The sequence below is a fragment of the Siphateles boraxobius genome, unplaced genomic scaffold (assembly GCF_051911475.1).
Source record: "Siphateles boraxobius isolate OS27281-9 unplaced genomic scaffold, OSU_SipBor_1 8, whole genome shotgun sequence".
NCBI lineage: Eukaryota > Metazoa > Chordata > Actinopteri > Cypriniformes > Leuciscidae > Siphateles > Siphateles boraxobius.
In genome coordinates, this window is record NW_027509208.1 from 40,981,853 (window position 1) to 40,998,564 (window position 16,712).

Sequence of the window (16,712 nt, forward strand, 5' to 3'; positions counted from 1 at the left end):
GTGTTATTTTAAACATAGTCGGTTATATCTGAAGTGAAGTGAACATAAACAGAAAGAAATCAGATGTGTATCAGTATATTGGATCCGTGCGTCAGGTCTTAAAGTGACAGTAGCCAATAAATACCTGCTGCTGTCTCATGAAATGCTAATAAAAAAACAGCTTTAACAAAGATTCATCTATTTAATGTATACAGTGAAAACTATGCAGTGGTGTTTTACAATTAATTATAACATTTCTGTACCTGAACACTACTGTTAGACTAATTTATTTTAGTACTGACTGTTCACTTGTCTGTAATAGATCATTGTGGATCCGATCCGTGACTCAAAGAACTATAATATGATCCGAACCATGAGTTTGTGATCCGTTGCACCCCTAGAACCCGAATCATTAAAAAAGGGTCTTGTGTTTAGTAGAAAAAAAACGCTGCACATAAATATTAAAACTACTTTTATTGGCACTATGACCTGTTTCTTGGAAAACAAGTTTGCAAAGCAGTGTTTCATTCGCTCACTCGTTTACAACAGCACAGTCTTGCTACAAAAACATCAATATTGCTAATCAGAGATCAGAATGCATTTGTGTTGCAGAACATTAAGGTTGACTACATATAATACGAGTAATGTGTGCACGTCCCCACTGAACTCCGTGGGATGAAGCAGCAGCAAATAATTCTGCATGAATGGGCTGAAGCTGTTCCCGCTGTATAACTCAACCAGCACGATCATCACTGGACATAAATAGTTGCGGTTACAGGCACACAAACCCAGAAGTCCTGCAACTTCAGATCAGAGTTTTTTTTTTGAAGAACATGCCGTCCCTCATGTTCACATGTTTAGTTACATGTCCTCAAGTTCGTTACAGTCCTGCCCATGATCTGAATGTCGTCGAAGGGGAACAAGGCCAATATCTGCAAAACAAAAAGGAGAAACTGTTACCACATCATCCTATTTCTGACATAAAGCTTACAGAGAAAAGGCATTTACTGAATGTTGCTGCTTACCAGTTAACATGAAATGGATTTCACAAATCACAATGTGCACTGATGATAAATGATGCCCAATAATACAATGAATGTGTGTTAAGAACGTGCATAAGATCAATTGACTTTGAATTGTCCGACAAGCCATGCTATCCTCACAACGCACATCAATGAGGACGCTTACATATTAAGTTTTATCTTTATATAAATAGGGGTGGGCAATCTTCACAAAATTCATATCACAATTTTATAACAAACAATCACAATCTGAATCACGATCTTCCCAATTTTGAGATGTACAATCAAGGATATCCAGACTGAAACAAGCCTATGGACTTCATCTATTTGAAAAATTTAAAACACAGTATTGCATTAAACAATCAGCTGTCAAAATAGTCATTAAACCAAGAGTTAAACTTTAAAACACTCCATAGTCTTCACTGTATGAATTAAATGTACATTATATCTTATTAAAACTACTAGTTATTCAGTCAAGAGCAGTGAGTGATTTTGTCTTTAACATGACAGACAGCAGGTGGTATTTAAATTAGGCTTTAAGACTGAATGCATGGATCTAATATAATGACATATAGTATTTATTTTGTTATTTTTCAGTTGTTTAAATCTTTTAATTGAAATTGTATGTGCAAAAATGTTTTGCTTTAAAGGGTAAGTTCGGCGTTTTACACTTAAAGCCCTGTTTTAAGATCGTTTCTGATTAAATAGAACGGTTAAGATTGAAATTTGGACACATGCTGCTGTCCCGAGAATTTTAGGTTTCTGTGTTAGCACCCCCCACCTATACAAGGGTTTCATAGTGGCACTACAAGAATCATTCATATAAACGCATTAAACTTTAGTTTACAAAGACGTGAAACTCACCGAGTGGTCTGTGGTGTTCACTGATATGCTCACACTAAAATCGCTGCAAAAGATGCTTTCCAACAGGTTTTATCGTAGTTTTTGGAAGAATGTCCGGTTGTGAGGCGTTTGGAAAAATAGGTCCACAGTTTTACAACGAATGGTAAAACACCTGTTGGAAAGCTTCTTTTGCAGCGATTTTTTCGTGAGCATATCAGTGAACACCCCAGACCACTCGGTGAGTTTCACGTCAATTCCTGAATGATTGTTCCAGTTCACCTATGAAACCATTGTATAGGTGGGGGGGTGCTAACACAAAAACCTAAAATTCTCGGGACAGCAGCATGTGTCCAAATTTTAATCTTAACCGTTCGATTTAATCAGAAACGATCTTAAAACAGGGCTTTACTTGTAAAACGCCGAACCTACCCTTTAATTTTGTTTCAGTAATTTAAGTACGAGTTGTTTGAAGCATGTTGCTATGTAGTAATGTCGGTTTTCATTAAAATTTTTGTCTAAAATTTAGCCATGTACATTTATCATTTACTTCAATTAGTTTTTTATATACGTTATTACGTTTATATTTATCTTTAATTTATTTCCACTTTCAACTTATGATTCCACTTTACTTATTTTATTTAAATTTGCATTGACGTTTTTTTTTTAGGTTTATAAGTTTCATCTAATATTTATTTTATTACAGCTTTATTTCAGTTCACAAAAAAAAGATTCAGTTGAAGGTAATAATAACAGCACTGATACAGGGTCGGTTCAGTCGGAAAAAGTCTGAAGAATGTGTTAAGCTTTAGCATTGTTTTGCTAGATACTGAGGTAACATGGATGTTCTTACATCATCGTTGCCGTCCGCTAGGTCCAGGGCCGTTTCGTCCTCCATGTTTCGGATCATCTTGTCGGCTCCGGCCTGGCACAGAAGGTTTGCGATGGTGGCGTCCTGTCGACCCACGGCTAGATGCAGAGCGGTGCAGCCGTTGAACATGACGGCGTCAACATTCGCCCCTCTGTTCAGAAGCAGAGTCACTGCCGGCACATCGTGCAGCTCCACCGCCACGTGTAACGCCGTCTTCCCGCTCGTTCCCTCCTGAACCACACGAGAGTTAGGAAACATGTGGATGTTTGGTCTGGAGACTGAAGGTGTTCAGAGAGCAACAGATCAGCCTTGAGCTGCTCACCTGTATGTTCAGATCCACACCGTTCTTCATCAACAGCCGCATGAGACGATGATGCTTGTGCACGGTGGCCACATGGAGACATGCGAGACCTGCAATAAACCAGAATGTTGGATGCCTTGATTAATATAATACATTTTACATTTATGCATTTGACAGATGCTTTTATGCAACACAACATTGCATTACATTCAATGTATGAATGGTGAAACTCAAAAAAAAAATTATATCGTGCAACAGTTCATGTATTTCAGTAATTCAAATTAAAAGGTGAAACTAATATATTTAGTATAAATAACTATATAAATATGCATGATTATACTTTTCAGAGGGCCGACATTTCTGTATTTAAAATCCTTTTTTTTAATTGATTTCATGCAATATTCTAATTTTCTGAGATTTTGAATTTGGGGTTTTCATAAGCTGTAAGCCATAATCATCAAAATTATAACTTTTGCACGATATTCAAATTTTTCAAGTTTCACCTGTATTTATTAAAACTCACGATATGATATTATTGCGATACTCCAAAACATATGGTAAAGGGTTACCTCTAATCAAAACCTCTGTCCTGTTCTGATGCTAGGGTGTTCTGGATGCTTTTGAGCATGTTGTATAGTGACATAGGTTTGTTAAAATCTATAACACTATATAATATAATAATCTATAACACAAGACGCGTCTCTCCACGTTGTTCTGTTTTGGCGTAGTGTTTTGAATGGGGAAAAGTGCAACGCTTAACGCTGCATACGCTTCCCCTGTGCATGCGCATTAGCTTGAATGTGTTTTCTGTCATGATTAGAACGTTCAGAAACAAATTTATGAGAGTTATTTTCAAATTTCATTGGTGATTTCAATTATGGAATTTAATCGTAAGCTTGGCGAACAGTTTTGGAGAATTTGATGTTCCCCATTCAAAAAGCGAGGGTCTGCACTTGCATGGCCAAGAGGCGTTTCAAAGATGGCCGCCGAGTGAAATGACTTGTCTTAAAGGGAATTTGTCGAAGCCCTGTCTGTGAAACCGGGCCATTATTACTTATTATTTAAATCATATACATTTGTATGAACTAATTAATTAATATAGGAAAAAAAACGGAATCGGATCGTGAGTTGCCTAAAGATTCCCACTCCTCCCACCAAACAGCCTCTTACCTCTCCAGTTCTGTGTTTCCAGCACGTTGGTGAGTTTGCTGGGTGAGGTGTTGTGGACCAGCTCATTGGCACAATCCAGGAATCCGTGCTCACATGCCACATGGAGAGCGGTGTTTCCTTCCTGGTCCTGGAGCTCCAGTGAGACCCTCTTTTCCAGCAGATCCTTCACTACCTTGGGCTGGTTCAGGTATGTGGCCAGGTGCAACGGCGTCTATGGACGTCAGAATAAAGTTAGCACCCGAAAACATGGTGTTATGTAGGATTGTCATGGCTAATCCTACGTTTGACGACAAAAACAAAGCCTGTTTGATGTGGAAAAATACAACATATAGTTTTGATACTGGACGATAGTGTTCCATTAACGCCAAAAGTCTTCAAAGGCCCACTGAAGTGCCTTGAAACGCGCAGTATTATTCAATGTGTTGACGTAATTTCCACTGAAGCAGGAAGACAGGGCGGGATATATCAAGTAGCTCCTCCCCTTTTTTTAAATGGCCAATAGCGTTTCGTTTATATCACAGCTCATCCAGAGCTGTTGAACTCAGTAAAGCCGCAGTTTCCTCATAATCTCTAACCGTTTCTCCTCATAATCTCCTCCATATCACTTTAAAATACAGCAATCTGTGCAGAAGTCAAATGTAGCCAATACGTTTTCTGGTCTGCGGGACTCGATCACATGATCCGCTCTGTGTCTCTTGTCTCTGGACCGGAGCTGTGGCGGTTCTCATGACACTAACGTGAAACAAGACTTCATGGAAAGCATATTACACGTTCCCTATCCCCTATATAGTGCACTATGTGCCATTCACCACGTAGAAAACAGTAAATATGTAAACAAGTGACTGATTTCAGCTGCATCGTCTATTTATAATGTAGGGGCGGAGCTTCAGATTCTAGAGAGCATTTGATTGGACAGAAAATCTAATGAGAAGCTGAAGTGCAGTGATGTCATCAAAATCATTTATCATTTTTGGCATAAGTGAGAGACTAAGTTTTGAATGCTTATATCTTCTAAATAGGAATTTTGTCATTATTTTACAGCACACTAGCTTATAGACAACAGAAAGGCTGACATATTCATACTAAAAGACGGAAGAAAAAAAAACGTACATTTTTATTTCATTGGGACTTAGTAATATGGTTTCGTTTTTTATGCAACCGAATATGTCGGGTAATCTGTAGCATGGGGACCGTCCCTGTGTCTCTCAAATGAAAAGATTAGAACCGCAATGTTTCGGACCATTATACTTGATTTGATAGTTAGCCTGTGTGGGTTAGCAAGAGCATCGCAGACTGGCATTAACCGTTTTGATTTGATGAAAATAAGGTTAATTTATTCCAATGAAGAGGGATCATGCAAAGGTTTACTCAATCTGGGAGTTACACACTGACTGTGTCAAAAGGAAACATGTGAGTTTAGCTGGCGTTTGCTGATGACGTGGCTTTTGGTAAAAGCACAGCAGCACCAGTATTACTCACAGCCTAAAGTGCTGACTGTCAGATTTGTGCACAGTTTCCTTTACACTTCACACTCTAATGTGATTAAACATCCTTCTGACCCAAATCTGGCATCCTCCTATTTAATAAAACCCAACTAACATCAAAGTCAACATAAATGGTGTTTTGTAACTCATTTTAATTTAATAATGCGACACATTTCAAACCAAATTCCATCATTCCAAGATTGCATAATTTTAGAGGAGAACATTTATGAAGCCTAATGTTACATGCATTGACTTTTGTCAAAATGAATCTATAGGCTTTTGTATTGGTGTGATTGAAGGGTGTGATTTTTATCCAAATCTAATGAATTTTTTCCTTTTGTCCATTTAAGTTTGATGAAACATTACACAACATTTCTTTTTCTGAATAATATGCGCCGGTTGAATCATTGATCACAGCTCTGATTATTTATTTCATATTGTAATGTAAAACTAGCCAAATGAGTCAGTGCTAATAATAACAACTAGAGGATTTTGATCGTAAAAGTCCCATTTTTCAGTAAGATCCACAATGTTCAGTGTTTCCACACCTTTTGACCAATTCATTTCCATCATTCATTTCTAATACAGTGTCTATTTACACTTAGTGCAAACAGCCGCCTTGTTGGCAGAGGCTAATTACAGAGAATTGACACAAATCGACCGGAGTTTGAATCTGCCTTTTGCCGAACTCGCTCTATTCCCTTTTCCCATCACATATCAGATCGGAAAGGCAGTTATTTTCAACAAAAGTGAAGAAAAAATTCAAAAAGTGGAAATAAAATGTCTACCGTGTGTTTAATAATAAAGTGTTTATCAGTTAGGTGTAGAGAGGACTTTACTGTCCCAATAAGGCGGGATCCATTTCATAACTTTAATAAATATAATAATTTACATGTTTAGATATTATTGCATTAAATTTAATGTACAATAACACAGAGGTGCAAATAGTATCTGTATTAAAAGCATCCAACTACCATTTACACTTATTGCAATGAAAACACTGCTATATTCTCTCAGTGTAAATAGCCGCTGCCTTTCTAATAAGGATTTCTGATTAAAAGGTTTAGAGCAGCAAGGCAAAACTAGAAACATTGGTTATCCCAATGGGATTTTAATCATTTCCATGGTATTTCCAGGCCAATTTACGCAAATGGATGAATTCTTAAAGAAAACCCCGCAATGTTTCTTTTTACTTCAAAGCAAGAATATAATCATGCTCTTTCAACAAAATGTAATGTGTGAGTTATGCATCTCTCCACAGCTTTCCATGTTGAGTTTGTGAGTAATAACCTGTGGTACTTTTACATCCAATACCACCCTGAATGGTTAAAACGGCTTCTAATGCATCAGAGGGTAATTCATTGATATTTCCAAGTTTCCATGACTGTGAATATTAATCGCTTTGTTGACCTAGCCACATGTTACCGCTTCCTTCATTCAAAATGCCAACAAAAAGTCAATACTTAGTTCATTTTGAACTACAACAATCATAAGCTGGGGGTTTCTCCAGAAAGCCCCTCGTCTGTTGTCACTGGATAAACCCAAAATTTCTAAATAACAATTGAAACCAAAGCTGTCAAACGAGTGCAATAAACACCCATCATTCTTTGATACAGACTCGGGGAGATTCCCCTCAAAGGGGAAACAGAAATAAGCAAACTTATTACAACATTCATACCCTCAACAGTTTTTCTGTTCCTTCAGGGGCAATTCATGAAACATGAGCAGAGCGGATTTCTGTGGTAATTACTCGTGAATCCTTTGAATGCATGAACTTCCATGAGAAACTGGTTATGCAATTGTGTGGAAAGTCTTAAGGTGATACCTGATACAAGTTGTTCTGAATATCCATCAGCTCTGGAGGAAACAGATCTATCAGCTGATGTGCAAAGCATTGCTCTTCGTGGATTATGGCCAAATGGAGGATCCTAAAAAAAAAAACAAGCAGACACGCAAGTTGCTGGTTAAATGCCAGTTGAAAAAACGCTGGTTGAAAGATGAAGCAGAGCCAACGGTAAAGGGAAGGAACTATCAAGCAAACCGCAGTCTAAAAGCAGCACATTTCACAACGTGTGATGGAAAAAAAATAGGTCGAAAGATACTGAGAAATATGTCACACCAAAGTGTCTCATTGACGCTGATTCGCAGAGGCATTCGTCTGTTGCACAACACTGGAACTTTTGCGCATGTATTAAAAGCATTCGTATCGCCTGTATATCGAATGATAAAAACTTTCAGATATTGCAGTTACAAGAAAGACAGCGAAGCCGATTTAAAACACAGATGAGAAATGTGAAAACACATACTGGTCACATTTAATCTCCAACAAAGGAAGATTACATTTTGCATGACGACATTTCTCCAAATTTTCTTTATGCAAAAATACTTAAATATGACCCAAGCATGGTTGCATGAAACGGTTCCATTCATTTCTTTAATTCACATGTGTCTGAGTCACAAGGAACCAGTAAATGATGCATGCAGGGGCATACATTACACACTCATTGTCTTTTTCCCATCCTCTATTTCCTTGCAGGTGTGTAATTTCTCAGCTACTTTCCCCACATGCGATAACCTAGCCTTTACTTTTACAGTAAGCCAGAAGGAAACGGGTAGAAGCAAGTGGTTTCAGGATGTCAATAAGGTGAGAACAACTTCGGTGTCATCAATCCGATTGTGGTAAAACGATCGATCATGATTCAAATTGTTTCGCTGCATGTGAAATTAACATTTTTGTCATTTATTTCACCTCAAGACCTCACCTAAGGAGAGATATTACAGGGCTTTTTAAACATTTAATGGGAATAGTGCTTCAAAAAAGGCACTATAAAGTATCATAAAAAGAGTCCATATTGTAAGTCTTCTGATTTCTGACCAAAATGAAATAACTGAAATATTCCCCACAACTGTAGCTGATTATAGTGAATAATTATTTAAATGGCAGAAAATATGCAAAAAAAATGCACCTTTAAGGCTTAAACTGAGCCAGTACATTAAAAAAATAAACATATTTGTATCTTTTTTACCCCTAAAAGTTTCATAGTAGTCCTTAAGGTACATAATGCTACTCTAAGATATTAATATGCTTTTTTGTGGTAAAAAAAGGTACTCTTAAAATGTATAATATTATTGAGAGTGTATTGTATGATAAAAAAAAAAAACTTGGAACTTTTTTGGGGTGAACAACACATTTGAAAGGTTTCTGAGCTTTTTATAATACTCATTAAGACACTACTGTGTCTGTAATATAAAACTGACAGCATGGAAAGTGAATCCCTAGTGGGACTTTGCTTATCCGGACAGCCTGAGGATTTCATTTGGCCCCATGGCATTACTTTTAGGTATTTAGAAACATGTTCTTTACTCTTGATGACACTCAGGGAAAAGTTTTTTTCCTTGCAACAGCAACAAAAGCAGGCCAAAGGTAAACCATGGCAGCCCACTATGATTCAAGATGCATCACAATGCAAGATGTTCTTGAAATAGCAATCTTATGGACATCCTGGTTTTTCACAGTCTTAACCAATAAAGAAATGAAAGCAGGGTGACATTAACTGTTGTGTATGTGCCCACTTGTGCGGTGAGTGTTTGCGTATGTTTTTGCACATATACGTTACAGTTGAACCGCGATCTGGTGTAAAGGTCACTGCTTGCATAAACATGTTTACGTGACATGTGCTCTTAAATATACAGTGCATTAAAAGCCTGTGAATATGGGTTTAAAACAAATGCTTTGCACTTTTTCCAAAAGGCTGCCATCATAGCGTGTTTTCTGGCCCGACGAGGGGAATTCCACTGCATACTTCTGCTTTCTTCTTCTCATGCGCCATAAATGGCAGATCCAGTTTCTAGACGTCTGTTAACTGACTTTAGTGTTAAAACAGAAAAGCCTGCTACTGTAATCACAACTTCATCTGTCACATGAGAACGTGTCACTCCGCAAACTAAAACAGGCTTTAAAATGAATCAACTTAAAAAAAAAAGTTTGTTGGTTTCAAGATCACCAACATTTTTTTACATTTTATGGCCGTAAAAAAAAAGCATTTTCCAATTAAAATCTATTTGATAGCTCTCGTGCTGCAAAAGGAATGAAAGGCAACGTTATTCAAATATAATCTTGATTTACCATTATATGGGCTTTATTAATGAGAGCTCACCATGAAAACATCAAACTTTCTCTCTTCCACAATTAAAGTGCCAGATTAATAATGACTTCATATTCTCTCTCTGTATGATCATAACACTTGGTAAATGATGAGTGAATGCCTTAAATTAAATACAGGCCATTAAATGTTTGTGAAGGTTTAAAGAAAAACCCTGCACACTTCTGAACTTAATTCACCTCCATGCCATCTATCTATCTATCTATCTATCTATCTATCTATCTATCTATCTATCTATCTATCCACCACCCTTGCACTTTAATCTGCAACATGAAGATAAACACATAATAAAGTTCCAGTCTTGGATACTGATTGGTCAATACTGCAGGATTTAAATTAACCAATGGGTTACAAATAGGCCTATAGTTTGTAATCACAAATTGATTATAAATCACGAGCATTACTGCTTTTATAAAATGAAAGCATCTTTAAAAAAAAAAAAAAAGTAAAGTAGGGTACACTATTTTTTTCAGTTAAAAGTCCATTCATTAACCACAATCCTTTCGCTAGATAAAATAGCTAGTCACTCCCATAACAGAACGATGCAATGCAACAACAACAACAAAAACATTTAGTAAATCTAATGGGGGCTCTAGTGATTCGATTTTATATATTAGATTAGATAGATTTTAAGCACGTCTGGAACCGGATCAGAACTAGTTACTCGAAACACAAGTTTCTTCAAATTCAACTGAAAATGCAAATTTTAATGACTTCAGCAGTCTCAAAATTATAACTATGGTAAGCATGGCGAACCCTATTAGAAATATACCGTAGTATGTCCTGCATGACAGGGAAGGATGCCACCTAAAAAATCTGCACATTAAAGTTGATGGGGGAAAGTGTTTCCCTAAAATTAGTATGTAGGCTACAATGAGAATCCGTTTTGTAAAAACAATAAGTCCTATCGGACCTGTATTACTCCGCGGCGCTTGTCAACAACACCCTTTAATCGGGATCTTATTGCCTTAAACCACGTTAATTAAACTCACAAACACCCCATATTTACACATCAAAACACATTTGAATTACAAGCATTTGAACTTTCAGAAACATCAATAAAATGTAAACGTACGTGTCTCCATCGTCTGTAACAGTGGTTAGGAAATTCACTTCCTCCTCAGTGTATTCACAGTTAGTCGTTCGTTCACATTTAGAAATGCTGCATTCTTCGATTAAATCCCCCAAACTGTCCACTGTTAACGACGAAGAAGCGTAAGCAGAGTCCAGTCGCTCTTCTGTGCCGAGTTTATCCTTCTCATCAGACCTGTCCAAACTCCCGTAATCTCTGGAGAGAGATATCGATTCGATTCCGGAGTCAATCCGATTGTCTAATTCAAATTTGCGTTCTTTCTCACCGCCGCTTCGCGACATTTCGAAGTTTCGATGCGTATCTTCAATGTAGCGATGAAATGATGAAAACAAGTAAAATCACCGTGACATTATGACACCAGAGACACTCGCTTTTGTTTCTCATCCCACCACTGGTAACTCCGCTATCCTCCTCAGATACTCCCAGACTTCCCAATGCCTCTTTACCGTGTGTGTGTTTGTAAAGTTTCAGGTTGAGCTAAACACCAGACAAACTCTGTTTGAGTTCATCAGAATGCTGGCTGTGAAGAAGCTTGCATGGGGAAGCGGTGTTGTAGGTGGAGTCAATGCGGCTTTCAATCCGTCTACAGTGGGAATTCCCCACAGGGAGTGGCAAAAACCCATATCATTATCGATCCAATCCAAACACACATGGAATCTCCTGAAAGCCCTCAACTACAAACCTGTTCTGTATTTTGGGCTGCCAACAACTTCCTTGAACAACCTGTGACTTGATCTGATAGGCGTTATTAAAGTCCCTAAATTGCAACACATCTTTAATCTGAACATTTATGGGTTTCCAAGATTGCATCTAATAATTTTAGAGGAGAACATTTATGTTACATATATTGTTTTTTGACTTGTCTGTCTGTTGTAAGTTTTGGTGGACCAGAAATATGTCAAATTAAACAATAGTATGAAACTATAGTCTTTTGTGTTGGTGTTAGCATCATGCTTTGCATACTACTAACAACTTGTTCTGGATGTGTAAATTAAGTACAAGTATTCATCACACGTTAACATGAATGCACAGATTTTGTATTTTAAAAATCCACCTTCAATTCTATCGTGCCTTATTGTTGGGATATGTTTCATTAAACAGAATGGACAGTATCATCAATGACCAGCAGGTGGCGCTGTAGTCTGTCTTTAAATTCTGTACATGCATGATTTATGATTGAATGGATAATTTTTACATTTGAAAAGTCAAATAACTCCAGAACGTTTGTCACAGGTCTTTTCATTGTCAAATGAACAGGCATGTGACCTATGGTGGCAACAATGACGATATTGTCTTGAGTTAATGAGTAGCCTATAACAGCATATAATGATTGCATATCCACAGAATTTTAGTTTGATTATTTTTGTCATGGACATTGGCTGCATGAGAAAAAGCACAATATTCCTAAAACATCCATTTGCCAAACTCTGTTGAATTCCCAAAGTTTTGAGAATGATGATCATCGCAGATGCAAAGATGGCATTGCACATTATTTACAGTTAATATCCTTGTGCTTTGTGCCAGCTGCCAACAATAGTTTTTTAACATACAAATTCTGACACTTTTGTATGAACCACCTTTCTGTTATGATGTCAGAATGATAAAAGAATAGTTTATAAAGGGGAGGTAATGTGAATAGCATTGTTGAACAGAAATTGCAGGACAAAGAAGAATTGTAATTTTTCTCAGAAAAGCATTTAGAATAAACCGATTGTTGTGGGCATATGCTGTCAAATCGATTAATTGCATCTTATCGGTCTTCTGCAGTCTCAAAATTCTTCAACCCCCTGAATAGAATCCCTCAAACAGCACAGATCTGCAAAACAGGTGTTGTTTCAAGCACACCTGATGCAACTAATCAAGGGCTTCATTAGTTGCGCCAGGTGTGCTTGAGCTAGAACACATGAAATATCTGAACTGACTAGGTTTGTTGAGTGTCACGTTTGACTGCATGTTAGAAATATGATTAAGGCTATGTTTACACATAGCTGGGTATTTAGAGAAACGAATATCCCTACCCCACCTCCTCCGTTTTCAATAATGACATCGTGCACACAACCCGCATAAATACGCCGCGAGCGCCATCATAACTATGCCAAACCTATGGGCGGCAGTGTAGAGAGAAGGATAAAGCCATGCAAGCCAATCAGAATCCTCAGAATCGACAAGAGAGAACCTAAAACCTTTCTCCCAGTTGACACGGCAACACATAACCGGGTTTTTTCAGAAATCTCCAATTTGGCCGAAGTTTTTAGAAATAATCGTTTTCTGTGTTAAAAACGGGGTTTTCATGTAAATGAGAGGCCAAACTGCAGGGAAATATCTGCGTTTTCCCTTCGTGTAAACAGGGCCTCAGTCAAAAGAATGGTCCAATAAATTAAAGGTGCAGTGTGTGATTTTTAGCGACGTCCAGCGGTTCGGCTGCGAGTTGCACTGAAGGCTCAGCCCACTGCTCACCCCTCCCTTTCGAAGAAGCTATGGTGCCTGAAACTGGACAAACATATCGTCGTCTGAGACAGCAGAGAATAGCCAGAGTAAGCCAAGAGTGTGTAACATTGTCACTGTTTCTGTACCACAGTCCATTATAAACCACATCATGGATAAAGTTTACAAAGCCATAGTCAGGTGAGGATCAAGGGTCTTAATATATAATATAATAATAAGCCCAAAGGTGCGCGCGGCAAAAATGGCATGATAGTACAGCGCGCGCGCCTCCGCATCCCCTAGACACCATTTACTACACACAATAGGCTTTTTTTCTCTGATTTTGAAAACTCTTCGCGATCGACTTAAAATGCTTCCAAGATCAACGGGTTGGTGATTCCTGTAACGTTACTGTTTTACAGTCAATGACAAGAGTACTAATCAACTGTCTCACGAACATGCAGCACATTTATCCCCACATAGCAAAGCCATAACACAGTGAGGGAGAAGAACTAAGTTACATGAAACAATCCAACTACATATTTTACACCACTGACAAGGGAAAAGTCACTACTCACTGTGTTTATGGCTAGCTTCTAGCTTTCTGCTGCTTCTCTTTCAAGGTTGTGACGAAACGCGCTCTGTAGCGCTGTGTGTTCGCTGTCGGCTACGGTAGAAACATGACGTCACAATATGTCGACCTTCATAGAAGGGGATTCCCGCGCCTATGTAGATATAAATGTCTCATTCTAAGGTAATAAAAACATTACGGTTTATAAAGTAAGTTCTTTATACACCACTGAAAAAATAGTTATGGATGTCATATTGCATTTCTGTTAATAGATACTCAAATTTTTTACACATTGCACCTTTAAGAGGAACAGGATACAAAAAGCTAACGACGACACTAAATGTTCCTAGAGACATCGATAGAAACGTAGGCATGCAGCAAGACTTGGTGGCAACAGGCACTGAGGTTTGAGTTTGCACAGTAAAGCTCGTACTAAAAAGGACAAGAAAAGTCACAAACAAAATCATATAAATAAACCACAGAAGTTTTGGGATTCTGTTTTGTGGTGCAATGAATGCCCAGGGACAACAGGTGGACATTAGCACAAGTGCTACAACCTGGTCAAATGCATCTCTCCTTTCTGAGGTTAATGTATATGTTGCATTGTTTCTGTCCAAAAATAAAAAAATGGGAAAAAAAATGAACTGGATCTTTTCGGCCCTCTGGATCAGCGGTATGTCTGGAGGAAGAAGAATGAACCATATGTTGAAAAGAAATCCTCTGTCTACAGTTCAGCATGGTGGGGCTTGTGATGCTCTGCGGCTGATTTACATCCTCTGGCTCTGGAAACCAGCAGTGTGTGGAAGGCAAGATGAGTTAATTGAAGTATCAGGAAATCCTAGGAGAAAACGTCATTCCGTCAGTTGAGGAAGCTGAAGCTCGGGCATCATTGGACCTTCACACAGGACAATGATCCCAAGCATACCTCAAATTCCACCAAGGCTTGGTTTCAAAAGAAGTCCTGGAAAATTTTACAGAGGCATCACAGTCACCTGACTTGAACCCCATAGAAAATCTCTAGTGGGATTTGAAGGCGGCGGTTCCAGCATACAAACCACACAATTACTGAACTGGAGGCCATTGCTCATGTAATTCCTCAGAAACGCTGCCAGAAGGTGGTGTCTGGTTTTACATCTCTTTTGCAGCAGGTCAGAACAGCAAAAGGGTTTTCTACTAAGTACTAAAGATGCTTGCCATGAAGGGGTTGAATAATTTTGAGACTGCAGAAGTCATTAAAAGTTGCATTTTCAGTTGAATTTGGGGAAACCACAACATTCGTCGGGTTGAGCTATTTCAATTACTTTTGTTTGATTTGTCCATTATTTATTTACACTGAACAAAATTATAAACGCAACACTTTTGTTTTTGCCCCCATTTTTCATGAGCTGAATTCAAATATCTAAGACTTTTTCTATGTACACAAAAGGCCTATTTCTCTCATATATTGTTCACAAATCTGTCTAAATCTGTGTTAGTGGGCACTTCTGCTTTGCCGAGATAACCCATCCACCTCACAGGTGTGGCGTATCAAGATGCTGATTAGACAGCATGATTATTTCACAGGTGTGCCTTAGGCTGTCCACAATAAAGGGCCACTCTAAAATGTGCAGTTTTATCACACAGCACAATGCCACAGATGTCGCAAGTTCTGAAGGAGCGTGCAATTGGCATGCTGACTGCAGGAATGTCCACTAGAGCTTTTGCCCGTGAATTTAATGTTCATTTCTCTACCATAAGCCGTCTCCAAAGGCATTCCAGAGAATTTGGCAGTACATCCAACCGGCCTCAGAACCGCAGACCATGTGTGACCACACCAGCCCAGGACCTCCAAATCCAGCATCTTCACCTCCAAGATCGTCTGAGACCAGCCACACGGACAGCTGCTGCAACAATCGGTTTGCATAACCAAAGAATTGTGAGAAACCGTCTCAGGGAAGCTCATCTGCATGCTCGTCGTCCTCATCGGGGTCTCGACCAGTTCGTCGTCATAACCGACTTGAGTGGGCAAATGCTCACAGACGATGGCGTCTGGCACTTTGGAGAGGTGTTCTCTTCACGGATGAATCCCGGTTTTCATTGTACAGGGCAGATGGCAGACAGCGTGTGTGTGGGTGAGTGGTTTGCTGATGTCAACGCTGTGGATCGAGTGGCCCATGATGGCGGTGGGGTTATGGTTTGGGCAGTCGTATGTTATGGATAACGAACACAGGTGCATTTTATTGATGGCATTTTGAATGCACAGAGATACCGTGACGAGATCCTGAGGCCCATTGTTGTGCCATTCATCCACTACCATCACCTCATGTTGCAGCATGATAATGCAAGAATACACAATTCCTGGAAGCTGAAATCATCACAGTTCTTGCATGGCCAACATACTCACCGGACAAGTCACCCATTGCGCATGTTTTGCAACTTCGCACAGCCATTGAAGAGGAGTGGACCAACATTCCACAGGCCACAATCAACAACCTGATCAACTCTAAGCGAAGGAGACGTGTTGCACTGCGTGAGGCAAATGGTGGTCACGCTGGTTTTCGCTCTTTGTGTACATAGAAAAAGTCTTAGATCTTTTGAGTTCAGCTCATGAAAGATGGGGGCAAAAAACAAAAGTGTTGCGTTTATAATTTTGTTCAGGTTATCCCAACATTGCAAATTGGATAATATTCTACTTGAAAGGTAAAAATAAAATGTTTGTTTTTAAACAGAAACTATTAAGTGTTTTTTTCCATTAGTAAGTTTATATAGGAAATGGGAAACCACATTCATAGAAATGGGAAACCACATGCATAGA

General features: G+C 38.6%; 1 protein-coding gene across 1 annotated transcript; it reads right to left on the reverse strand.

Annotated features, from left to right (window-relative positions):
- Window positions 1-434: 434 nt before the first annotated feature.
- nfkbie (nuclear factor of kappa light polypeptide gene enhancer in B-cells inhibitor, epsilon) lies at window positions 435-11,638 on the reverse strand. The gene is made up of 6 exons (XM_077219527.1): window positions 10,906-11,638; window positions 7,493-7,595; window positions 4,184-4,394; window positions 3,035-3,123; window positions 2,695-2,943; window positions 435-911 (listed from the first exon to the last, which is right to left on the reverse strand). Exons 1-6 carry the CDS (start codon window positions 11,202-11,204, stop codon window positions 837-839), a joined length of 1,026 nt encoding a protein of 341 aa, XP_077075642.1. The 5' UTR covers window positions 11,205-11,638; the 3' UTR covers window positions 435-836.
- Window positions 11,639-16,712: the final 5,074 nt, after the last annotated feature.